Source organism: Oncorhynchus kisutch, linkage group LG11 (assembly GCF_002021735.2).
Source record: "Oncorhynchus kisutch isolate 150728-3 linkage group LG11, Okis_V2, whole genome shotgun sequence".
NCBI classification, from domain to species: domain Eukaryota; kingdom Metazoa; phylum Chordata; class Actinopteri; order Salmoniformes; family Salmonidae; genus Oncorhynchus; species Oncorhynchus kisutch.
Window position 1 is genome coordinate 7,174,901 of NC_034184.2, and position 27,294 is coordinate 7,202,194.

The following is a 27,294-nucleotide window of genomic DNA, read 5'->3' on the forward strand; positions in this document are numbered from 1 at the left end:
CCCTCTTCTTCTAATGCCACAACAATGTTTACTCCTCCCTCTTTCTCGACTGCCACAACGATGTTCTCTCTTTCCTCTTTCTCTACTGCCACATCACTGTTCTCTCCTCCCTCTTTCTCCACTGCCACATCACGGTTCTCTCCTCCCTCTTTCTCTACTGCCACATCACGGTTCTCTCCTCCCTCTTTCTCTACTGCCACATCACTGTTAACTCCTCCCTCTTTCTCTACTGCCACAACTATGTTCTCTCTTTCCTCTTTCTCTACTGCCACATCACTGTTTTCTCCTCCCTCTTTCTCTACTGCCACATCACTGTTCTCTCCTCTCTCTTTCTCTACTGCCACAACAATGTTCTCTCTTTCCTCTTTCTCTACTGTCACATCACTGTTCTGTCCTCCCTCTTTCTCTACTGCCACATCACGGTTCTCTCCTCCCTCTTTCTCTACTGCCACATCACTGTTCTTTCCTTCCTCTTTCTCTACTGCCACAACACTGTTCTCTCCTCCCTCTTTTTCTAATGCCACATAACTGTTCTCTCCTCCCTCTTTCTCTACTGCCACATCACTGTTCTCTCCTCTCTCTTTCTCTACTGCCACAACAATGTTCTCTCTTTCCTCTTTCTCTACTGTCACATCACTGTTCTGTCCTCCCTCTTTCTCTACTGCCACATCACGGTTCTCTCCTCCCTCTTTCTCTACTGCCACATCACGGTTCTCTCCTCCCTCTTTCTCTACTGCCACATCACTGTTCTCTCCTCCCTCTTTCTATAATGCCACATCACTGTTCTCTCCTTCCTCTTTCTCTACTGCCACACCACTGTTCTCTCCTCCCTCTTTCTCCACTGCCACATCACGGTTCTCTCCTCCCTCTTTCTCTACTGCCACATCACGGTTCTCTCCTCCCTCTTTCTCTACTGCCACATCACTGTTAACTCCTCCCTCTTTCTCTACTGCCACAACTATGTTCTCTCTTTCCTCTTTCTCTACTGCCACATCACTGTTCTCTCCTCCCTCTTTCTCTACTGCCACATCACTGTTCTCTCCTCTCTCTTTCTCTACTGCCACAACAATGTTCTCTCTTTCCTCTTTCTCTACTGCCACATCACTGTTCTCTCCTCCCTCTTTCTATAATGCCACATCACTGTTCTCTCTTTCCTCTTTCTCTACTGTCACATCACTGTTCTGTCCTCCCTCTTTCTCTACTGCCACATCACGGTTCTCTCCTCCCTCTTTCTCTACTGTCACATCACGGTTCTCTCCTCCCTCTTTCTCTACTGCCACATCACTGTTCTCTCCTCCCTCTTTCTATAATGCCACATCACTGTTCTCTCCTTCCTCTTTCTCTACTGCCACACCACTGTTCTCTCCTTCCTCTTTCTCTACTGCCACATCACTGTTCTCTCCTCCCTCTTTCTCTACTGCCACATCACTGTTTTCTCCTCCCTGTTTCTCTACTGCCAAAACAATGTTCTCTCCTCCCTCTTTCCCTACTGCCACACCACTGTTCTGTCCTTCCTCTTTCTCTACTGCCACACCACTGTTCTCTCCTTCCTCTTTCTCTACTGCCACAACACTGTTCTCTCCTCCCTCTTTTTCTAATGCCACACCACTGTTTTTTCCTCCCTCTTTCTCTACTGCCACAACACTGTTCTCTCCTTCCTCTTCCCTACTGCCACACCACTGTTCTGTCCTTCCTCTTTCTCTACTGCCACACCACTGTTCTCTCCTTCCTCTTTCTCTACTGCCACACCACTGTTCTCTCCTCCCTCTCTTTCTAATGCCACAACAATGTTTTCTCCTCCCTCTTTCTCGACTGCCACAACGATGTTCTCTCTTTCCTCTTTCTCTACTGCCACATCACTGTTCTCTCCTCCCTCTTTCTCTACTGCCACAACACTGTTCTGCCCTTCCTCTTTCTCTACTGCCACACCACTGTTCTCTCCTCCCTCTTTCTCTACTGCCACACCACTGTTCTCTCCTCCCTCTCACTACTTCTCTTATGTGTTTAAATGCAGTGAAGTCATTGGTTTAAAACACTGTTGTGATATCTAACATGTTTCATCCCTTCATAGAATGCTGTGTAAAACCACTATGAATGCCAAATATTACAATCAATGCACCCTCAAACCATTCTATTAATGCCAAATATTACAATCAATCCACCATCAAACCATTCTATTATGCCAAATATTACAATCAATCCACCATCAAACCATTCTATTATGCCAAATATTACAATTAATCCACCTTCAAACCATTCTATTAATGCCAAATAATACAATCAGTACACCATCAAACCATTATATTAATGCCAAATAATACAATCAATCCACCATCAAACCATTCTATTATGCCAAATATTACAATCAATCCACCATCAAACCATTCTATTATGCCAAATATTACAATTAATCCACCTTCAAACCATTCTATTAATGCCAAATAATACAATCAGTACACCATCAAACCATTATATTAATGCCAAATAATACAATCAGTACACCATCAAACCATTCTATTAATGCCAAATATTACAATCAATCCACCATCAAACCATTCTATTAATGCCAAATTTTACAATCAATCCACCATCAAACCATTCTATTAATGCCAAATATTACAATCAATCCACCATCAAACCATATTATTAATGCCAAAAATTACAATCAGTCCACCATCAAACCATTCTATCAATGCCAAATCTTACAATCAATCCACCATCAAACCATTGTATTAATGCCAAATAATATAATCAGTCCACCATCAAACCATTCTATTATGCCAAATATTACAATTAATCCACCTTCAAACCATTCTATTAATGCCAAATAATACAATCAATACACCATCAAACCATTATATTAATGCCAAATAATACAATCAGTACACCATCAAACCATTCTATTAATGCCAAATATTACAATCAATCCACCATCAAACCATTCTATTAATGCCACATTTTACAATCAATCCACCATCAAACCATTCTATTAATGCCAAATATTACAATCAATCCACCATCAAACCATATTATTAATGCCAAAAATTACAATCAATCCACCATCAAACCATTCTATCAATGCCAAATGTTACAATCAATCCACCATCAAACCATTCTATTAATGCCAAATCTTACAATCAATCCACCATCAAACCATTGTATTAATGCCAAATAATATAATCAGTACACCATAAAACCATTCTATTAATGCCAAATAATACAATCAGTCCTTCATCAAACCATTCTATTAATGCCAAATAATACAATCATTACACCATCAAAACAATAGCTTACTAGGGATTGTTTCATTATGCAGACAATAGAGTCTAGCCGACTAGATTACCCTTAGGCTATAGTGGCTTCGGAAAGTATTCAGACCCCTTGACCTTTTTCACATTTTGTTATGTTACAGCCTTATTCTGAAAATGACTCATTTGTTTTTTTTCCGTCATCAATCTAAACACAATAACCCATAATGTCAAAGCAAAAACAGGTTTTTAGAAATGTTTTTATTAAAAATAAACAACTGAAATATCACATTTACATTTTTGGCAGTGATGACAGCATTGAGTCTTCTTGGGTATGACGCTACAAACTCTACGAACCTGTTTTCGCTTTGGCATTATGGGATATTGTGCACAGATTGCTGAAAGAAAAAAAATGCAATCAATTTTAGAATAAGGCTGTAATAATATGGAAAAAGTCAAGGGGTCTGAATACTTTCCAAATGCACTGTACAGTATTTACTGGTAGCCCATTATATTACACATTGGAACTCAGACTCCCCGCTGTTGGGGCTATCTGTCTCATCAATCATAGGCTTACAAGTGTTCTCAGAAAGGGTGTCACTCTCATGAGCGCCACTGGGTCTCAGGCAGTCATCAGCTTGGTATTATGGAAGTGGAGGAAGGCCAATACTCTAAGTAGAGGAACTGTCACTCTTCTGGAGAGGAGGAGGAGGAGGGCCAGCACTCTCACTAGAGGAACTGTCACTATTCTGAAGAGGAGGAGGAGGACCAGCACTCTGACTAGAGGCCCTGTCACTCTTCTGGTGAGAAGGAGGAGGTCCAGCACTCTCACTAGAGGAACTATCACTCTTCTGGAGAGGAGGAGAAGGAGGGCTAGCACTTTCACTAGAGGAACTGTCACTCGTCTGGAGAGGTGGAGGAGGAGGAGGGCCAGCCCTCTCACTAGATGAACTGTCACTCTTCTGGCGAGGAGGATGAGGGCCAGCACTCTCACTAGAGGACCTGTCACTATTCTGAAGAGGAAGAGAATGAGGGCCAGCACTCTCACTAGAGGAACTGTCACTCTTCTGGAGAGGAGGAGAAGGAGGGCCAGCACTCACACTAGAGGACCTGTCACTCTTCTGAAGAGGAGGAGGAGGGCCAGGACTCTCACTTGAGGAACTGTCACTCTTCTGAAGAGGAGGAGGGCCAGCACTCTCACTTGAGGAACTGTCACTCTTCTGAAGAGGAGGAGAATGAGGGCCAGCACTCTCACTAGAGGACCTGTCACTATTCTGAAGAGGAAGAGAATGAGGGCCAGCACTCTCACTAGAGGAACTGTCACTCTTCTGGAGAGGAGGAGAAGGAGGGCCAGCATTCTGACTAGAGGCCCTGTCACTCTTCTGGAGAGGAGGAGGGCCAGCACTCTCACTAGAGGAACTTACACTCTTCTGAAGAGGAGGGGAAGGAGGGCCAGCACTCTCACTAGAGGAACTGTCACTCGTCTGGAGAGGCGGAGGAGGAGAAGGAGGGCCAGCTCTCTCAATAGAGGAACTGTCACTCTTCTGGAGAGGAGGAGGAGGAGGGCCAGCATTCTTACTAGAAGAACTGTCACTTTTCTGAAGAGGAGGAGGAGGGCCAGCACTCTCACTTGAGGAACTGTCACTCTTCTGGGGAGGAGGAGGAGGAGGGCCAGCACTCTCACTTGAGGAACTGTACCTATCCTGGCGTGGAGGAGGAGGTGGGCTGGCACTCTTACTAGAAGAACTGTCACTTTTATGGCGAGGAGGAGGAGGAAGGACGGCACACTCACTAGAGGAACTGTCACTCTTCTGAAGAGGAGGAGGAGGATTGCCAGCACTCTCACTAGAGGAACTGTCACTCGTCTGGAGAGGCAGAGGAGGAGAAGGAGGGCCAGCCCTCTCACTAGATGAACTGTCACTCTTCTGGCGAGGAGGATGAGGGCCAGCACTCTCACTAGAGGACCTGTCACTCTTCTGAAGAGGAGGAGAATGAGGGCCAGCACTTTCACTAGAGGAACTGTCACTCGTCTGGAGAGGCAGAGGAGGAGAAGGAGGGCCAGCCCTCTCACTAGATGAACTGTCACTCTTCTGGCGAGGAGGATGAGGGCCAGCACTCTCACTAGAGGACCTGTCACTATTCTGAAGAGGAAGAGAATGAGGGCCAGCACTCTCACTAGAGGAACTGTCACTCTTCTGGAGAGGAGGAGAAGGAGGTCCAGCACTCTCACTAGATGAAATGTCACTCTTCTGGAGAGGAGGAGGAGGAGGGCCAGCACTCTCACTCGAGGAACTATCACTCTTCTGGAGAGGAGGAGGAGGAGGAGGAGGAGGAAGGCCGGCACTCTCACTAGAGGAACTATCACTCTTCTGGAGAGGAGAAGGGCCAGCACTCTCACAAGTTGAACTGTCACTCTTTTTGGTGAGGAGGAGGAGGAGGAAGGCCAGCACTCTCACTAGAGGAACTATCACTCTTCTGGAGAGGAGGAGGAGGAAGGCCGGCACTCTCACTAGAGGAACTATCACTCTTCTGGAGAGGAGAAGGTGGGCCAGCACTCTCAATAGAGGACCTGTCACTCTTTTTGGTGAGGAGGAGGAGGAAGGCCAGCAGTCTCACTAGAGGAACTATCACTCTTCTGGAGAGGAGGAGAAGGAGGGCTTCACTCTCACTAGAGGACCTGTCACTCTTCTGAAGAGGAGGAGAATGAGGGCTAGCACTTTCACTAGAGGAACTGTCACTCGTCTGGAGAGGCGGAGGAGGAGAAGGAGGGCCAGCCCTCTCACTAGAGGAACTGTCACTCTTCTGGAGAGGAGGAGAAGGAGGGCCAGCACTCTCACTAGAGGACCTGTCACTCTTCTGAAGAGGAGGAGGAGGGCCAGGACTCTCACTTGAGGAACTGTCACTTTTATGGCGAGGAGGAGGTCCAGCACTCTCACTGGAGGACCTGTCACTCTTCTGAAGAGGAGGAGAATGAGGGCCAGCACTCTCACTAGAGGAACTGTCACTCTTCTGGAGAGGAGGAGAAGGAGGGCCAGCATTCTGACTAGAGGCCCTGTCACTCTTCTGGAGAGGAGGAGGGCCAGCACTCTCACTAGAGGAACCTACACTCTTCTGAAGAGGAGGGGAAGGAGGGCCAGCACTCTCACTAGAGGAACTGTCACTCGTCTGGAGAGGCGGAGGAGGAGAAGGAGGGCCAGCTCTCTCAATAGAGGAACTGTCACTCTTCTGGAGAGGAGGAGGAGGAGGGCCAGCATTCTTACTAGAATAACTGTCACTTTTCTGAAGAGGAGGAGGAGGGCCAGCACTCTCACTTGAGGAACTGTCACTCTTCTGGGGAGGAGGAGGAGGACGGCCAGCACTCTGACTAGAGGACCTGTACCTATCCTGGCGTGGAGGAGGAGGTGGGCTGGCACTCTTACTAGAAGAACTGTCACTTTTATGGCGAGGAGGAGGAGGAAGGACGGCACACTCACTAGAGGAACTGTCACTCTTCTGAAGAGGAGGAGGAGGATTGCCAGCACTCTCACTGGGGGACCTGTCACTCTTCTGAAGAGGAGGAGAATGAGGGCCAGCACTTTCACTAGAGGAACTGTCACTCGTCTGGAGAGGCAGAGGAGGAGAAGGAGGGCCAGCCCTCTCACTAGATGAACTGTCACTCTTCTGGCGAGGAGGATGAGGGCCAGCACTCTCACTAGAGGACCTGTCACTATTCTGAAGAGGAAGAGAATGAGGGCCAGCACTCTCACTAGAGGAACTGTCACTCTTCTGGAGAGGAGGAGAAGGAGGTCCAGCACTCTCACTAGATGAAATGTCACTCTTCTGGAGAGGAGGAGGAGGAGGGCCAGCACTCTCACTCGAGGAACTATCACTCTTCTGGAGAGGAGGAGGAGGAGGAGGAGGATTGCCAGCACTCTCACTGGAGGACCTGTCACTCTTCTGAAGAGGAGGAGAATGAGGGCCAGCACTCTCACTAGAGGAACTGTCACTCTTCTGGAGAGGAGGAGAAGGAGGGCCAGCATTCTGACTAGAGGAACTGTCACTCTTCTGGAGAGGAGGAGGGCCAGCACTCTCACTAGAGGAACCTACACTCTTCTGAAGAGGAGGGGAAGGAGGGCCAGCACTCTCACTAGAGGAACTGTCACTCGTCTGGAGAGGCGGAGGAGGAGAAGGAGGGCCAGCTCTCTCAATAGAGGAACTGTCACTCTTCTGGAGAGGAGGAGGAGGAGGGCCAGCATTCTTACTAGAATAACTGTCACTTTTCTGAAGAGGAGGAGGAGGGCCAGCACTCTCACTTGAGGAACTGTCACTCTTCTGGGGAGGAGGAGGAGGACGGCCAGCACTCTGACTAGAGGAACTGTACCTATCCTGGCGTGGAGGAGGAGGTGGGCCGGCACTCTTACTAGAAGAACTGTCACTTTTATGGCGAGGAGGAAGAGGAAGGCCGGCACACTCACTAGAGGAACTGTCACTCTTCTGAAGAGGAGGATTGCCAGCACTCTCACTGGGGGACCTGTCACTCTTATGAAGAGGAGGAGAATGAGGGCCAGCACTTTAACTAGAGGAACTGTCACTCTTCTGGAGAGGAGGAGAAGGAGGGCCAGGACTCTCACTTGAGGAACTGTCACTCTTCTGAAGAGGAGGAGGAGGGCCAGGACTCTCACTTGAGGAACTGTCACTTTTCTGAAGAGGAGGAGAATGAGGGCCAGCACTCTCACTAGAGGACCTGTCACTATTCTGAAGAGGAAGAGAATGAGGGCCAGCACTCTCACTAGAGGAACTGTCACTCTTCTGGAGAGGAGGAGAAGGAGGGCCAGCATTCTGACTAGAGGCCCTGTCACTCTTCTGGAGAGGAGGAGGGCCAGCACTCTCACTAGAGGAACTTACACTCTTCTGAAGAGGAGGGGAAGGAGGGCCAGCACTCTCACTAGAGGAACTGTCACTCGTCTGGAGAGGCGTAGGAGGAGAAGGAGGGCCAGCTCTCTCAATAGAGGAACTGTCACTCTTCTGGAGAGGAGGAGGAGGAGGGCCAGCATTCTTACTAGAAGAACTGTCACTTTTCTGAAGAGGAGGAGGAGGGCCAGCACTCTCACTTGAGGAACTGTACCTATCCTGGCGTGGAGGAGGAGGTGGGCCGGCACTCTTACTAGAAGAACTGTCACTTTTATGGCGAGGAGGAGGAGGAAGGCCGGCACACTCACTAGAGGAACTGTCACTCTTCTGAAGAGGAGGAGGAGGATTGCCAGCACTCTCACTGGGGGACCTGTCACTCTTCTGAAGAGGAGGAGAATGAGGGCCAGCACTTTCACTAGAGGAACATAATGTAAACTTTCACTGCTATGCGGATGACACACAGCTGTACATTTCAATGAAACATGGTGAAGCCCCAAAATTGCCCTCGCTAGAAGCATGTGTTTCAGACATAAGGAAGTGGATGGCTGCAAACTTTCTACTATTAAACTCGGACAAAACAGAGATGCTTGTTCTAGGTCCCAAGAAACAAAGAGATCTTCTGTTGAATCTGACAATTAATCTTAATGGTTGTACAGTCGTCTCAAATAAAACTGTGAAGGACCTCGGCGTTACTCTGGACCCTGATCTCTCTTTTGAAGAACATATCAAGACCATTTCGAGGACAGCTTTTTTCCATCTACGTAACATTGCAAAAATCAGAAACTTTCTGTCCAAAAATGATGCAGAAAAATTAATCCATGCTTTTGTCACTTCTAGGTTAGACTACTGCAATGCTCTATTTTCCGGCTACCCGGATAAAGCACTAAATAAACTTCAGTTAGTGCTAAATACGGCTGCTAGAATCCTGACTAGAACCAAAAAATTTGATCATATTACTCCAGTGCTAGCCTCTCTACACTGGCTTCCTGTCAAAGCAAGGGCTGATTTCAAGGTTTTACTGCTAACCTACAAAGCATTACATGGGCTTGCTCCTACCTATCTCTCTGATTTGGTCCTGCCGTACATACCTATACGTACGCTACGGTCACAAGACGCAGGCCTCCTAATTGTCCCTAGAATTTCTAAGCAAACAGCTGGAGGCAGGGCTTTCTCCTATAGAGCTCCATTTTTATGGAACGGTCTGCCTACCCATGGCAGAGACGCAAACTCGGTCTCAACCTTTAAGTCTTTACTGAAGACTCATCTCTTCAGTGGGTCATATGATTGAGTGTAGTCTGGCCCAGGAGTGGGAAGGTGAACGGAAAGGCTCTGGAGCAACGAACCGCCCTTGCTGTCTCTGCCTGGCCGGTTCCCCTCTTTCCACTGGGATTCTCTGCCTCTAACCCTATTACAGGGGCTGAGTCACTGGCTTGCTGGGGCTCTCTCATGCTGTCCCTGGAGGGGGTGCGTCACCTGAGTGGGTTGATTCACTGTTGTGGTCATCCTGTCTGGGTTGGCGCCCCCCCCCCCCCTTGGGTTGTGCCGTGGCGGAGATCTTTGTGGGCTATACTCAGCCTTGTCTCAGGATGGTAAGTTGGTGGTTGAAGATATCCCTCTAGTGGTGTGGGGGCTGTGCTTTGGCAAAGTGGGTGGGGTTATATCCTTCCTGTTTGGCCCTGTCCGGGGGTGTCCTCGGATGGGGCCACAGTGTCTCCTGACCCCTCCTGTCTCAGCCTCCAGTATTTATGCTGCAGTAGTTTATGTGTCGGGGGGCTGGGGTCAGTTTGTTATATCTGGAGTACTTCTCCTGTCCTATTCGGTGTCCTGTGTGAATCTAAGTGTGCGTTCTCTAATTCTCTCCTTCTCTCTTTCTTTCTCTCTCTCGGAGGACCTGAGCCCTAGGACCATGCCCCAGGACTACCTGACATGATGACTCCTTGCTGTCCCCAGTCCACCTGGCCATGCTGCTGTTCCAGTTTCAACTGACCTGAGCCCTAGGACCATGCCCCAGGACTACCTGACATGATGACTCCTTGCTGTCCCCAGTCTACCTGGCCATGCTGCTGCTCCAGTTTCAACTTCCACCTGACTGTGCTGCTGCTCTAGTTTCAACTGTTCTGCCTTATTATTATTCGACCATGCTGGTCATTTATGAACATTGAACATCTTGACCATGTTCTGTTATAATCTCCACCCGGCACAGCCAGAAGAGGACTGGCCACCCCACATAGCCTGGTTCCTCTCTAGGTTTCTTCCTAGGTATTGGCCTTTCTAGGGAGTTTTTCCTAGCCACCGTGCTTCTCCACCTGCATTGCTTGCTGTTTGGGGTTTTAGGCTGGGTTTCTGTACAGCACTTTGAGATATCAGCTGATGTACGAAGGGCTATATAAATAAATTTGATTTGATTTGATTTGATTTGAACTGTCACTCGTCTGGAGAGGCGGAGGAGGAGAAGGAGGGCCTGCCCTCTCACTAGATGAACTGTCACTCTTCTGGCGAGGAGAATGAGGGCCAGCACTCTCACTAGAGGACCTGTCACTATTCTGAAGAGGAAGAGAATGAGGGCCAGCACTCTCACTAGAGGAACTGTCACTCTTCTGGAGAGGAGGAGAAGGAGGGCCAGCACTCTCACTCGAGGAACTATCACTCTTCTGGAGAGGAGGAGGAGGAGGAGGAAGGCCGGCACTCTCACTAGAGGAACTATCACTCTTCTGGAGAGGAGAAGGGCCAGCACTCTCACAAGATGAACTGTCACTCTTTTTGGTGAGGAGGAGGAGGAAGGCCAGCACTCTCACTAGAGGAACTATCACTCTTCTGGAGAGGAGGAGGAGAAGGAGGGCTTCACTCTCACTAGAGGACCTGTCACTCTTCTGAAGATGAGGAGAATAAGGGCTAGCACTTTCACTAGAGGAACTGTCACTCGTCTGGAGAGGCGGAGGAGGAGAAGGAGGGCCAGCCCTCTCACTAGAGGAACTGTCACTCTTCTGGAGAGGAGGAGAAGGAGGGCCAGCACTCTCACTAGAGGACCTGTCACTCTTCTGAAGAGGAGGAGGAGGGCCAGGACTCTCACTTGAGGAACTGTCACTTTTATGGCGAGGAGGAGGTCCAGCACTCTGACTAGAGGAACTGTCACTCTTCTGGCAAGGAGGAGGAGGATTGCCAGCACTCTCACTGGAGGACCTGTCACTCTTCTGAAGAGGAGGAGAATGAGGGCCAGCACTCTCACTAGATGAGCTATCACTCTTCTGAAGAGGAGGAGAAGGAGGGCCAGCACTCTCACTAGAGGAACTGTCACTCTTCTGAAGAGGAGGAGGGCCAGCACTCTCACTTGAGGAACTGTCACTCTTCTGAAGAGGAGGAGAATGAGGGCCAGCACTCTCACTAGAGGACCTGTCACTATTCTGAAGAGGAAGAGAATGAGGGTCAGCACTCTAACTAGAGGAACTGTCACTCTTCTGGAGAGGAGGAGAAGGAGGGCCAGCATTCTGACTAGAGGCCCTGGCACTCTTCTGGAGAGGAGGAGGGCCAGCACTCTCACTAGAGGAACTGTCACTCGTCTGGAGAGGCGGAGGAGGAGAAGGAGGGCCAGCTCTCTCAATAGAGGAACTGTCACTCTTCTGGAGAGGAGGAGGAGGAGGGCCAGCATTCTTACTAGAAGAACTGTCACTTTTCTGAAGAGGAGGAGGAGGGCCAGCACTCTCACTTGAGGAACTGTCACTCTTCTGGGGAGGAGGAGGATGGCCAGCACTCTGACTAGAGGAACTGTACCTATCCTGGCGTGGAGGAGGAGGAAGGCCGGCACACTCACTAGAGGAACTGTCACTCTTCTGAAGAGGAGGAGGAGGATTGCCAGCACTCTCACTGGGGGACCTGTCACTCTTATGAAGAGGAGGAGAATGAGGGCCAGCACTCTCACTAGAGGAACTGTCACTCTTCTGGAGAGGCGGAGGAGGAGGAGGAGGGCCAGCACTCTCACGAGAGGAACTGTCACTCTTCTGGAGAGGCGGAGGAGGAGGAGGAGGGCCAGCACTCTCACGAGAGGAACTGTCACTCTTCTGGAGAGGAGGACAAGGAGGACCAGCAGTCTCACTAGAGGACCTGTCACTCTTTTGGAGAGGAGGAGAAGGAGGGCCAAAATTCTGACTAGAGGCCCTGTCACTCTTCTGGAGAGCAGGAGAAGGAGGGCCAGCACTCTAAGTAGAGGAACTGACACTCTTCTGAAGAGGAGGAGAAGGATGGCCAGCAATTTCACTAGAGGGAACTGTCACTCGTCTGGAGAGTGTCACGAACCGGCTCAACGCCCGTAACAAAGGGAGACAACGTGGAGATAAGGAGTAACAAAATATATATTTATTAACTAAAGCAACTAAGGAAAATATACAATGGTGTGTGTAATCAGTAATCAGTAGTGTAAGTGAGTGTTTTACATGCGTGAATGTGATAATGCAGGGTGTTGAAAGGTGCCAAAGCAAACAAACAAACAAACATGCCACCAAGAACCACAACACAATCTACAAAGGTGTCTGCATGGAGAGAGTCTCCTCCATGAATGGGGAAGTGGTGTATTTATCCTGGGAGACACCGGGCCCAGGTGTTTCCCATAAAGCTGACGACCCTCCCAACTCCGCCCACCAGCATCCTAATAAGGAAATAACAGAGAGAGAATACAGCAGACAGAGTGGGAGGGTCGTCACAAGAGGCAGAGGAGGAGGAGGAGGAGAGCCAGCACTCTCACTAGAGGAACTGTCACTCTTCTGGAGGGGAGGAGAAGGAGGGCCAGCACTCTCACTAGATGAAATGTCACTCTTCTGGAGAGGAGGAGAACGTGGGCCAGCACTCTCACTAGAGGAACTGTCACTCTTCTGGCGAGGAGGAGGTGGAGGGCCAGCACTCTTACTAGAGGAAGTCTCACTCTTCTGGCGAGGAGGAGAAGGAGGACCAGCACTTTCACTAGAGGAATTGTGACTCATCTGGAGAGGTGGAGGTGGATGGCCAGCACTCTCACTAGAGGAACTGTCTCTCTACTGGAGAGGAGGAGAATGAGGGCCAGCACTCTCACTAGAGGAACTGTCATTCTTCTGGAGAGGAGGAGAAGGAGGGCCAGCACTCTAACTAGAGGAACTGTTACTATTCTGGAGAGGAGGAGGTGGAGGGCCAGCACTCTCACTAGAGGAACTGTCACTATTCTGGGGAGGAGGAGGAGGTTGGCCAATACTCTCACTAGAGTTCTTAATGTTTTGTCCAATCAGTGTATGTTGCGTTGTTTAATACGTGTTTCCTCCCTGCTCTGCCCTCCCTGCCCTGGGTGTCCTTCCTGTACAATCTGCATACTAACACATGGCACACACAATAACCGTCAATCTTAGAATGATCAAGTGTAAAAAATGGAAAAGACTGTTGTACAACATGGCTGATCCCTGTGTGTCCCTCTCCTCTTCCTGTAGCTCTCACGGCAGCAGGGGGCCGGGGTAAGCTAGACGTTTGCAGGCTGCTGCTGGAGCAGGGAGCAGCGGTGGCTCAGCCCAACAGACAAGGCATGGTACCCCTGTTCAGTGCTGTCCGACAGGGAAACTGGCAGGTGAGACTGAGTGCACCCTTTATATTGCACTACTTTTGAACCAAACACTTAATCAGACGAAGAGAGATCGAGCGGCCTTGTTGACAGAAACAGGCAGTTGTGTGCTAGATGGTGACGATAGTGTTGTCCTCTCTCAGATTGTGGACCTTCTCCTGACTCACGGAGCGGAGGTGAACCTCGCAGACAAGCAGAGCCGAACGCCTCTGATGATGGCTGCCTCAGAGGGTCACCTGGGCACTGTGGAGTTCCTACTGGCACAGGGTGAGGGTTCGGAGGAAGACATCATCCACTCTTTCCTTGACATTTACTTTATCTGTGACCTGCTGTCCTTTCATCCTTTGAATTATATACAGCAAACTCTCAAGAAACTTTTGTTAATGACAATCACCAAAGCATTGACGGTACTTTATTTTACCAATTTACCTTTTACTCCCAATGCTGACCTGTAACCCCTGACCCCTCTGATCAACCTGCCAGGTGCGTCCCTGCCTCTGATGGACAAGGAGGGGTTAACAGCTCTGAGCTGGGCGTGTCTGAAGGGACACCTGCACGTGGTGCGCTGTCTGGTGGAGAGGGGGGCTGCAACAGACCATGCTGATAAGAATGGACGCACGCCCCTCGACCTGGCCTCCTTCTACGGGGACTCAGAGATGGTGAGTGGATGTACAACATTACGAAGAAATGTGTTCAAGTATATAAGTATAGTTATATTTGTGTATATTTTGCTAGCAGTAACTCTCCCAAATGTTAATACCATACTATGATCCTGCTCTGATGAAACACATTCCTCCCTCTTCCCCAATGTCCTCGCCCCTGTCCTCCCTCCCCCCCCAATGTCCTCGCTCCTCCCCACTGTCCTCCCTCCCCCCTACTGTCCTCGCTCCTTACCCACTGTCCATGCCCCTGTCCTCGCTCCACCCCATTGTCCTCCCCACTGTCCTCGCCCCTGTCCTACCTCCTCCCCACTGTCCTCCCTCCTCCCCACTGCCCTGCCTCCTCCCCTCTGTCCTCCCTCCTCCCCACTGTCCTCGCCCCTGTCCTACCTCCTCCCCACTGTCCTCGCTCCTTACCCACTGTCCTACCTCCTCCCCACTGTCCTCGCTCCTTACCCACTGTCCACGCCCCTGTCCTCCCTCCTCCCCACTGTCCTCCCTCCTCCCCACTGTCTTCGCCCCTGTCCTACCTCCTCCCCACTGTCCTCGCTCCTTAACCACTGTCCTCCCTCCTCCCCTCTGTCCTCCCTCCTCCCCACTGTCCTCGCCCCTGTCCTACCTCCTCCCCACTGTCCTCCCTCCTCCACTGTCCTCACTCTTCTCCCCATTCACTCTCCTTCCCACTGTCCTCCCTCCTGCCCCCGTCCTCACTTCTCACCCCTGTCCTCCCTCATCCCTGTTCTCTCTCCTCCCCATCCTCTCCCCGTTCTCCCCCCTCCCCTGTCCTCCCCCCGTTCTCCCTCCTCCCCACTATCCCCAATTCTCCACCCGTTCTCCTGCCCCCCTGTTCTCCCTCCTCCCCCTGTTTTCCATCCCCTCATTCTCATTCCTCCCTACTGTCCTCCGTCCTCTACCCGTTCTACCTCCTCCCCTGCTCTCCCTCCTCCCCCCTTCTCCCTCCATTCTCCCTCCCCTCATTCTCACATCCTCCGTACTGTCCTCGGTCCTCCACCCATTCTCCCTCCCTCCTGTTCTCCCTCCCCCTGTTCTCCCCCCACCCCCCGTCTGCTGTCTGTCCTCGCAGGTCCAGTTCTTAGTGGACCAGGGGGTGATGATAGAGCATGTGGACTACAGTGGGATGTGTCCTCTGGACCGGGCCGTGGGCTGCAGGAACACGTCCGTGGTGGTTACCCTGCTCAAGAAGGGAGCCAAGATAGGTATTGAGAATGGACTTAGTGTTAGACAGGAAGCCAACAGATTTTGGACAGGGGCTGTCCAAAATGGGCCCTGGTCAAAACTAGTGCACTGTGGGGTAAAGGGTGCCCTTCTAGATGCAGCCAGGATTTGACACAATTCAAAGACTATCCATGCTGGAGTAGGATGACACAGCAATACAGAAGCTGCATCATAAATGGCAACCTAATTTCTTATATAGTGGACTAAATACAAAACACAGGGCCATTTGGGATGCAACTTGTTACTGTCTCTTTGGAGCTGAGCGAACAGCTGAACCCCACTGTTTTGTATGTTCCCCCTGCTGCTCCTGGTGCACCATACTGCTTGTCTTCTCTGTTCTCTCTGGCTCGTCCTTCCTCAGATCTGTAGATGTTTCTGTGTTGTTCTACTGTGTCCTCCTGTAGTATTTATCTGTTCTCTCTGGCTAGTCCTTCCTCAGATCTGTAGATGTTTCTGTGTTGTTCTACTGTGTCCTCCTGTAGTATTTATCTGTTCTCTCTGGCTAGTCCTTCATCAGATCTGTAGATGTTTCTGTGTTGTTATACTGTGTCCTCCTGTAGTATTTCTCTGTTCTCTCTGGCTAGTCCTTCCTCAGATCTGTAGATGTTTCTGTGTTGTTATACTGTGTCCTCCTGTAGTATTTCTCTGTTCTCTCTGGCTAGTCCTTCCTCAGATCTGTAGATGTTCTGTGTTGTTCTACTGTGTCCTCCTGTAGTATTTATCTGTTCTCTCTGGCTAGTCCTTCCTCAGATCTGTAGATGTTTCTGTGTTGTTATACTGTGTCCTCCTGTAGTATTTCTCTGTTCTCTCTGGCTAGTCCTTCCTCAGATCTGTAGATGTTTCTGTGTTGTTATACTGTGTCCTCCTGTAGTATTTCTCTGTTCTCTCTGGCTAGTCCTTCATCAGATCTGTAGATGTTTCTGTGTTGTTATACTGTGTCCTCCTGTAGTATTTCTCTGTTCTCTCTGGCTAGTCCTTCCTCAGATCTGTAGATGTTTCTGTGTTGTTATACTGTGTCCTCCTGTAGTATTTCTCTGTTCTCTCTGGCTAGTCCTTCCTCAGATCTGTAGATGTTTCTGTGTTGTTATACTGCTCCTCCTGTAGTATTTCTCTGTTCTCTCTGGCTAGTCCTTCCTCAGATCTGTAGATGTTTCTGTGTTGTTATACTGTGTCCTCCTGTAGTATTTATCTGTTCTCTCTGGCTAGTCCTTACTCAGATCTGTAGATGTTTCTGTGTTGTTATACTGTGTCCTCCTGTAGTATTTCTCTGTTCTCTCTGGCTAGTCCTTCCTCAGATCTGTAGATGTTTCTGTATTGTTATACTGTGTCCTCCTGTAGTATTTCTCTGTTCTCTCTGGCTAGTCCTTCCTCAGATCTGTAGATGTTTCTGTGTTGTTATACTGCTCCTCCTGTAGTATTTCTCTGTTCTCTCTGGCTAGTCCTTCCTCAGATCTGTAGATGTTTCTGTGTTGTTCTACTGTGTCCTCCTGTAGTATTTCTCTGTTCTCTCTGGCTAGTCCTTCCTCAGATCTGTAGATGTTTCTGTGTTGTTATACTGCTCCTCCTGTAGTATTTCTCTGTTCTCTCTGGCTAGTCCTTCCTCAGATCTGTAGATGTTTCAGTGTTGTTCTACTGTGTCCTCCTATAGTCTCTCTCTCTTCCCCCATTTCAGATCTCTCTGGTTCATTCTTTCTCCCTCTTTAATTATTTCTTTCTATCTTTCTTTCTTTCTCTCTGCTCTCTCTTTTGTTCATGTTCTCTTTCTCTCTGTCCTTCTATGAGACAGGCAGTTGTTAGAGTGTGTTTTTTAATTCCTCCCTGCTGCTTGTTTCTGTTCCTCTTCTCACTCTTCATCCTCCACCTATTTCGCTTTGTCTTTTTTTCCCCACTTGCCTTCTCTTCCACGCACCCTTTTCTGTTTTTTCTTTTTTGATTACTCTTGCCCACTGCACTCCCCCTCCCTCCCTTGCTCATGACCCACCCGAATTCTCTGCTGTACCAGGATGTCAGACACTGCCCAGTCGGCCTAGAGGTAATCCCAAGGCTGTCGGCATCTCACCCCATCAGGCATTTTGACAGCCCTACCTCCTCTTTCTGTGTTGTCTTAGTGTCGTCATGGTCTGTGTCAGCAGGCCAGCTTAGATATAACCCCCATCTACAACCCCCATCCTGAGAAATAAAACTCAGGTATTACTATTAACTCTGAGGCCAAGATTCAATCTGATCCCGGGTTATAGGCATTGGCTTTTAAAAGCATTATTCCAGCGTTCATGGAGATCCTGTTTATGGTAAATGCTGGATATGTCGGCTCAATCGTAAATTGCCTTTAAAAGCAGCAATGCCTCTAACCTGCGATCAGATTAAATCCCAGCATGACAGAGATAACTATAACTTGGACTGCTTTTATTTAGAGGTAGATGTTTACATTCCAGTTGGTTATGATGTGTTATGACAGCATACCCAGCCTCGAGCACACTACACCTTGTCCTCATGCAAGAAGTCCACCCACCTTGTCCTCATGAAAGAAGCCCACCCACCTTGTCCTAATGAAAGAAGCCCACCCACCTTGTCCTCATGCAAGAAGCCCACCCAAATTGTTCTCATGCAAGAAGGCCACCCACCTTGTCCTCATGCAAGAAGCCCACCCAAATTGTTCTCATGCAAGAAGGTCACCCGTCTTGTCCTCATCCACCTTGTCCTCATTCAAAAAGCCCACCCGCCTTGTCCTCATGCAGGAAGCCCACCTACCTTGTTTCACTCAAGAATGCCATGCACCTTTTCCTCATGCAAGAAGCCCACCCACTTTCTCCTCATGCAAGATGGCCACCCATCTTGTCCTCATGCACCTTGTCCTCATGCAAGAAGGCCACCCATCTTGTCCTCATGCACCTTGTCCTCATGCAAGAAGGCCACCAACCTTAAGCTCATGGTGGAATGCTAGCCACCTTGTCCTCATGAAACAAGCCCACCAACCTTAAGCTCATGGTGGAATGCTAGCCACCTTGTCCTCATGAAACAAGCCCACCCTCCTTGTCCTCATGCAAGAAGGCCATGCACCTTGACCTCATGCAAGAAGGCCATGCACCTTGTCCTCATGCAGGAGCCCCACCCACCTTGTCCTCATGCAGGAATCCCACCCACCTTGTCCTTATGCAAGAAGCCCACGCACCTTGTCCTCATGCAAGAAGGCCACCAACCATGTCCTCATACAGGAGCCCCACCCACCTTGTCCTCATGCAAGAAGGCAACCCACCTTGTCCTCATGCAGGAATCCCTCCCACCTTGTCCTCATTCAAGAAGGCCACCCATCTTGTCCTCATCCACCTTGTCCTCATTCAAAAAGCCCACCCACCTTGTCCTTATGCAAGAAGCCCACCCACCTTGTCCTCATTCAAAAAGCCCACCCGCCTTGTCCTCATGCAGGAATCCCACCCACCTTGTCCTTATGCAAGAAGCCCACCCACCTTGTCCTCATGCAAGAAGGCCACCCATCTTGTCCTCATCCACCTTGTCCTCATTCAAAAAGCCCACCCGCCTTGTCCTCATGCAGGAATCCCACCCACCTTGTCCTTATGCAAGAAGCCCACGCACCTTGTCCTCATGCGAGAAGGCCGCCCACCTTGTCCTCATGCAAGAAGGCCACCCACCTTGTCCTCATGCAAGAAGGCCACCCATCTTGTCCTCATCCACCTTGTCCTCATTCAAAAAGCCCACCCACCTTGTCCTCATGCAGGAATCCCTCCCACCTCGTCCTCATTCAAGGAAGCCACCCACCTTGTCCTTATGCAAGAAGGCCACCCACCTTGTCCTCGTGCACCTTGTCCTCATGCAAGAAGGCCATGCACCTTGACCTCATGCAAGAAGGTCACCCACCTTGACCTCATGCAAGAAGGCCATGCACCTTATCCTCATGCAAGAAGGCCATGCACCTTGACCTCATGCAATAAGGCCACCCACCTTGACCTCATGCAAGAAGGCCATGCACCTTGACCTCTTGCAAGAAGGCCATGCACCTTGACCTCATGCAAGAAGGACAACCACCTTGTCCTCATGCGAGAAGGCCATGCACCTTGTCCTCATGCAAGAAGGCCATGCACCTTGTCCTCATGCAAGAAGGCCAGGCACCTTGTCCTCATGCAAGAAGCCCACCCACCTTGTCCTCATGCAAGAAGCCCACCCACCTTGTCCTCATGCAAGAAGGCCACCCATCTTGTCCTCATGCAAGAATGCCACCCACCTTGTCATGCAAGAAGGCCACCCATCTTGTCCTCATCCACCTTGTCCTCATTCAAAAATCCCACCCACCTTGTCCTTATGCAAGAAGCCCACCCACCTTGTCCTCATGCAAGAAGGCACCCATCTTGTCCTCATCCACCTTGTCCTCATTCAAAAAGCCCACCCGCCTTGTCCTCAAGCAGGAAGCCCACCCACCTTGTTTCACTCAAGAATGCCATGCCCCTTGTCCTCATGCAAGAAGGCCACCAACCTTAAGCTCATGCAGGAATCCTATCCACCTTGTCCTCATGAAATAAGCCCACCCTCCTTGTCCTCATGCAAGAAGCCCACCCACATTGTCCTCATGAAATAAGGCCACCCACCTTGTCCTCATTCAAGAAGCCGAACCACCTTTTCCTCATGCAAGAAGGCAACCCACCTTGTCCTCATGCAAGAAGGCCACCAACCTTGTCCTCGTGCAGGAGCTCCATCCACCTTGTCCTCATGCAAGAAGGCCATGCACCTTGAGCTCATGCAAGAAGGCCATGCACCTTGTCCTCATGCAGGAGCCCCACCAACCTTGTCCTCATGCAAGAAGGCCATGCACCTTGACCTCATGCAAGAAGGCCATGCACCTTGACCTCATGCAAGAAGGCCATGCACCTTGTCCTCATTCAAGAAGGCCATGCACCTTGACCTCATGCAAGAAGGCCACGCACCTTGTCCTCATGCAAGAAGGCCACCAACCTTGTCCTCATGCAGGAGCCCCACCCACCTTGTCCTCATGCAAGAAGGCTACCCACCTTGTCCTCATTCAAGGAAGCCACCCACCTTGTCCTCATGCAAGAAGGCCACGCACCGTATCCTCATGCACCTTGTCCTCATGCAAGAAGACCATGCACCGTATCCTCATGCGAGAAGGCCATGCACCTTGTCCTCATGCAAGAAGCCCACCCACCTTGTCCTCATGCAAGAAGCCCACCCACCTTGTCCTCATGTAAGAAAACCACCCACCTTGTCCTCATGCAAGAAGGCCACACACCTTGTCCTCATGCAGGAGCCCCACCCACCTTGTCCTCATGCAAAAAGGCCACACACCTTGTCCTCATGCAAGAAGGCCACCAACCTTGTCCTCATGCAGGAGCCCCACCCACCTTGTCCTCATGCAAGAAGGCTACCCACCTTGTCCTCATGCAGGAATCCTTCCCACCTTGTCCTCATTCAAGGAAGCCACCCACCTTGTCCTCATGCAAGAAGGCCACGCACCGTATCCTCATGCACCTTGTCCTCATGCAAGAAGACCATGCACCGTATCCTCATGCGAGAAGGCCACGCACCGTATCCTCATGCACCTTGTCCTCATGCAAGAAGACCATGCACCGTATCCTCATGCGAGAAGGCCATGCACCTTGTCCTCATGCAAGAAGGCCATGCACCTTGTCCTCATGCAAGAAGGCCATGCACCTTGTCCTCATGCAAGAAGCCCACCCACCTTGTCCTCATGCAAGAAGCCCACCCACCTTGTCCTCATGCAAGAAAACCATGCACCTTGTCCTCATGCAAGAAGGCCACACACCTTGTCCTCATGCAGGAGCCCCACCCACCTTGTCCTCATGCAAGAATGCCACCACCTTGTCCTCATGCACCTTGTCCTCATGCAAGAAGGCCACCCACCTTGTCCTCGTGCAAGAAGGCCACCCACCTTGTCCTCGTGCAAGAAGCACACCCACCTTGTCCTCTCCAATCAATGTGTAAATGTGTTTCAAGTGTTGCTATTGCAGAGAGATACTGTATGATAAGTTCTCCTAGTTAGAATAATATTTTCTACGATGATTCCGCATGTGCTGACTGTCAGTTGAGGGATGAGCGTCGCATAGGAGTGACACCACCTGACGTAAGGCAATTAGTTAGATTGGGAGTGACTCAGCCTTTACCAGCTGCATAATTTTGCGTTTTGTTATTTCATATTTCTACCCTTTTGGCTTGTGGCTATTGATTGATAAGGCTGGGCTTTTGTCCCAACAGATCCTTTATCTGTGCACAGATCCTTTAATAACAGGATCAATAGATGTTAGAGAGAGAATAGCGTAATTGTCTCTGCAGTGGACAGACGTCTGTCTATCTCTGTCATTCCTGCGACTTTGTTTGTTGTTGTTGTCACTTATTGTTGTTATTGTTACGTGTTTACTGTGACTCCAAAACAACATGTTTTTATCGTTCCCTGCTTTCTCATCCTGTATTCTTCAGGTCCAGCCACATGGGCCATGGCTACCTCCAAACCCGACATCATGATCATCCTACTGAGTAAGCTGATTGAGGAGGGAGACAGCTTCTATAAGGTGAGATCAGGAGGCCCTACCCTAATCTGAGGAAGGACTGTCACCTGTTGTTGGAAAATATTCATACATATAAGAAAGAAAATATATACAGTACCAGTCCAAATTTTGGACACTCCTACTCTTTCAAGGGTTTTTCTTTATTTGTACTATTTTCTACATTGTAGAATAATAGTGAAGACAGCAACATTATTAAATAACACATATGGAATCATGTAGTAACAAATTAAGTGTTAAACAAATCAAAATATATGTTATATTTGAAATTCTTCAAAGTAGCCAACCTTTGCCTTGATGACAGCTCTGCACACTCTTAGTATTATCTCAACCAGCTTCATGAGGTAGTCACATGGAATGCATTTTAATTAACAGGGGTGCCTTGTTAAAAGTTATTTTGTGGAATTTCTTTCCTTCTTAATGCATTTGAGCCAATCAGTTGTGTTGTGACAAGGTAGGGGTGGTATACAGAAGGACATTAGACCTGTAGAAATTTGTCCTTTGGTCTGAGGAGTCAAAATTGTAGATTTTTTGTTTCAAACGCTGTGTCTTTGTGAGATGCAGAGTTGGTGAATGGATGGTCTCCGCATGTGTGGTTCCTACCATGAAGCATGGAGGAGGAGGTGTGATGGTGTGGGGGTGCTTTGCTGGTGATGCTGTCTCTGATTTATTTAGAATTCAAGGCACATTTAACCAGCATGGCTACCACAGCATTCTACAGCGATAGGCCATCCCATCTGGTTTGCGCTTAGTGGGACTATCATTTGTTTTTCAACAGGACAATGACCCAAAACACACCTCCAGGCTGTATAAAGGGCTATTTGTGACTCGCCACCTGGATCCGGTCTTATGTAGCAAAATTTTAAATTGTGTTTTTTACATTGGATAAATGTAGACTCAGAGATACAAAATGGTATATCATACACTGCATTTGAGGAACAATGGGGAAGTAATTCCGCTTTGAAAGTTGATCAACTTGTAAACTCACTTTTGAGAAAATTGCCTTTCAATGTTTTGCTATCTAAGTGAAGAGCTGTTCTTTGTCTACACCCATTCAGCATCGTTCTCTTCTTCTTAAGCTTTAGCCCCACCCATCTCGTTTTGCTCTCGGAACGCACACTTGACGCTCTGGCTGATTAACTGTTTACCTCTGGATAACATGACAACAGCCTAACCAGCCCTGCTGGTCGGGTAGAAAATTGGTTCAAATATGACACAATCAAGAACTTTGTGAAAATCAATAGGCTTTTAATAAAAAGGTATCGCAAGCCGGAGTGGTCCGCGGAACACATACACTTTTTCAGAGCACTCGCTCTGAGTTATACACATACCATATAAGCCCCTCCCATATGCAAATGAAGTTACATCCCAATCCGTGCATCCTGCTTGTTCAGCCCAATAACGCCCATACCTGCTTTCCGTCAGATTATAATGATGACAAGACCCTTGCTTTGTTCCTGCACTTAGCTAAACGCATTCTTTTGTTTGTGTATTATCTAGGATCAGCAGACTATGTGTCTCCTCAGTTTCTAGCGTGTCCAGCTATACTAAAAATACTATACATTCCTCTATTTTACAGCCCTATGCTTTGGCTCTGCACTTAGCTCAATATGTTCCTTTGTGTGTCTTTATCTCAGAGCAACAGACTATGTGTCTTCTCTGTCATTCCTTCTGCATCTCTACGTCCTAAAAATATGCGAACTATGTCTAGTGGTCATCAGTTAGTCATTTGACTGACCCCCTCCTTTGTATATCCCTCTGGCCTTGGTATGTCCAGCTATCCTGGCACCTATGTGTCACCTTCCCTTCATGTAGTCTGTTTTTAGTGTTCAGCTATTCTATACATCTTATGCATTTGTCTATGTGTTATATTTGCTCCCACGAATCCCCCCTCTGGGGATAATTAGCCCCATAATAATACAAATATAACCCTAGGATGGTGAACGAGAATACCTGTGATAGACAATAAAACATAAAAACAGAGTAAAATAAATAAACCAACTGGACCGAACATCGCTAGTATTTCATAAGAGTAAAAGATCTAGTTAAGTATAGAAACAATAAAAATAATACATTACATTTTGTTGAAGCATGAGCATGTAAGTACATAGCCTTGCCTGAGGTTATCTCAGTTTATGTGAAAAAGAAAAAATATAATAAAGCAATGAGTATAATAACAAATTGCATATGAGAAAACACTAGGCCTACACGCAGTTGCAAATAAAAGTAACACAACATCATTCTAACTGTATTTCAACACAATCCTCCCTTTCGGACACCTCTCCAACAAAAAGTGATACCAATCTCTGTTAGAAGATTAAGGACATGGTCCATAGACCCTTGTAACTGGGACATCCCACTGTTACCTATATGTGTTTTGAAATTATCCTAATATGTAGAAGGCAAAACTAGCTTTTTAATTAAAAGAAATCAGATATATTCATCGACATACCTATAAAAATATTCAACAAAACATACACTAACACAAGGCCATAAGCAAAAATAGATATATTAAAACCATACATAGTACCCCTGTATTTACTATGGAAAATACCCTTTTTGTAGATATGTATCAGTAGACTTTCTTATAAATTCGGAATGGCAGTATATATAGGTAAATCATCCCTATGAAAACCATGGCAAGCGTAACCACCTCCAGGGACCACTCCATACAGGCAGTTTGGATTACCAAAGGGGCAGTCAAGGGGTCCACCAACCACATTGCATAACTGTCCATTTTCATCAGTATAGTGGCCTGGCCTACAGGATTAACTATCACCGGAGGGTCAGCTCTACTTACAAACATCTGTTTAACCGTTGTCTGGATCACAAGTGATTTCACCCAGGGTAAAACACAACAAAATACAATACCCAGAGCCAATAACCCCCCGCCCAGCATAATGGCCATCCTAGCAAACATAGCTCCCCATTTTCCCAATGCTAAGTCCAACCAATCCCAAACATGAGAGTCAACCCCAGCATTTGCCTTAACCTCTGCTCGTAAACCTTTAAGTTTAGCCATAGTGATTGCAAGGGATCCATTAGGCGCAGTGTTATTGGGAATAAAGGTGCAACACTCATCCCCGAACATAACACAAACTCCACCCTTCTCTGCCAAAAGCCAATTGAGAGCCTGTCTATTTTGCCAAGATATTTTACTGGTAGCCTGTACCTGTTCCCCCAACGCCGTTTAGAGCCGAGTCAGTATAGTTAATGAATCTCTGTTGGTTATAGTATATATAATTAATCCACTCTAAGTTCTTATTTGGTGTTATCCACAAAAATATAGATTCAAATCCAGATTTAACTTCATCTCTTGCCTTGAGCTCCCGAGGTACCCCTCTAGGCTGTCCAATTGCATCAAGGTATACCTCAGTGTCTTTCCCATACGCCCTCTTAACTCTAGAGTTAACATAGTCATCATGGGGTGATTTAATAATGGTAACCTGTTGAATTGCTCTAACTAAGGCACATAGACCAGTCCATCCCTCTGGCAGTACATTCAACAGTTTGTTTTTCCCACACATCCAAAAACTGTCCGCAATACCTCTGTCCTGATTTTTTAGCATAATAAGAGATGGCACAACCTGAGTTATTGTACCACACACCCCTTTTCTATACATTATCAACCCTTTATCTTTATTTCTACGAACCCCTGCAGTCTCTAGTACCCAAATAGTATCACATTCTACAGTGGTGTTTCCTACATCAATTCCTTCTGTGTTATGGCTGTAAAAACATTCATATTTTCCTTTAATCACAGTACTTCTTTCTAATTGAGGTCCATTTAATTCAGTTCTAATGTTATAGGCAACACAATCCTTGTCTCCCAAACCAGTCTCATTTAATATGGTTCTGCATCTAGTGCTCCCTCGAGCAATCCTACATTCTATGTCACACAAAGGAATGTAGTATTTTCTCTGAATATTGAACATTTTACATTTAACACATTTCTTCAAATGATGCAGGTTCAGGTACTATCAAAAGATCAGACAAAGGTGATTTTCTACACAAAATACAATTGTCCATTCTGTGTTTGTTTGCCATATACTTAGCCCATTTGTACCATTCGTTTTTCACCTCTTCTTCCTGTGTGGTGTCCTTGAGTGGGTCTGAGTCTGATATGTCTATGTCTGTCATCTTTGCAATGTTTCTGTCTCGAGGTAGGTCATTAGAGTTAGTCAAAAAGTTCAAAATGTCAGTAAAGAACCCTCCTGGTTCTGATGCTTTCTAGCTACCACAGGCTCTTCCTGTTTAGGTATTGGCGTAAGACCAATTCTAATGACTGAGGAGCTACTCCCTTCAGTCAATCTTGTTCTCGTCATTTTCAACTATTAATTCTTCACCTTCAACTGGTTCTATCTGATTCATAGTGAGCACCCACTCGTCTACTTCTTTGGTTAACGTCAGGTCACATCCTTTTGAGTCCCAAATGACTTCTCTCTTCGTTCGATGATATGTCCATCCACCGAATGCAATCTCCGGTAAGGGTTTGATCCTTTTGTCTTCTGTTTTCCTGTTTCAGTTATATGTTGAGGTGGAACAGAGATTCTAACCTTGTCAGTCTTTTTAGATTGTTTGACTGGTCCCTCTCTGCTCTTCCTGTTTCCACCCTACATCTTGATTGTGCGTGAGTCTGTTGTTGCTATACTAGTGTTCACTGTTACTTCTGTTATGTCAATGCCATTGTTCTTCTGTTGTTCTAACTTCAATTGTTCATTATGGAGACAATTCAAGAGCTGAAAAGTCAATTTTGGGGAAATCGCCATTTTCTTCAGCTCGCTCGACTTTTCCTCCTCGTTTGTGGGGTCTCTCCTTCTTTCTTCCCCTGAAGCTCCCTCAGGCCGGACTGGGCTTCCATTTGGAAGGTGTCCATTTCAGGGAAGAGATGTTCCCATTCTTTAGGCAATACCTCGGGGCCCCTCTGTAAAGGGCTTCTGTCAAAGAGGTCTGCCCCATCAGGTATATCATCAGGAGTGGCAGACATGTTACCCCCTCCCACTTCTGGGCTTTCTGGCCATACTGGAGGAAACTTTGGTCGTTTGTCTCTTTTCTTTTCAGGCTCTTTTCCCCTGGTGCTTCTTCGGAGTGTGTTAGCTGATGCACTCGTTGTATCTGGTCTGCCATTTTCTTGATTCCTC

At 48.0% G+C, this 27,294-nt stretch overlaps 1 protein-coding gene across 1 annotated transcript in view; it reads left to right on the forward strand.

Annotated features, from left to right (window-relative positions):
• Window positions 1-27,294, forward strand: part of LOC109898965 (protein TANC2-like) — a 102,105-nt gene that overhangs the window by 68,995 nt on the left and 5,816 nt on the right. The window contains exons 17-21 of the mRNA XM_031835228.1: window positions 13,583-13,716; window positions 13,854-13,977; window positions 14,194-14,369; window positions 15,454-15,586; window positions 22,068-22,159. Coding sequence (XP_031691088.1) covers window positions 13,583-13,716; window positions 13,854-13,977; window positions 14,194-14,369; window positions 15,454-15,586; window positions 22,068-22,159 — 659 coding nt within the window. The remainder of the gene's footprint in view (window positions 1-13,582; window positions 13,717-13,853; window positions 13,978-14,193; window positions 14,370-15,453; window positions 15,587-22,067; window positions 22,160-27,294) is intronic.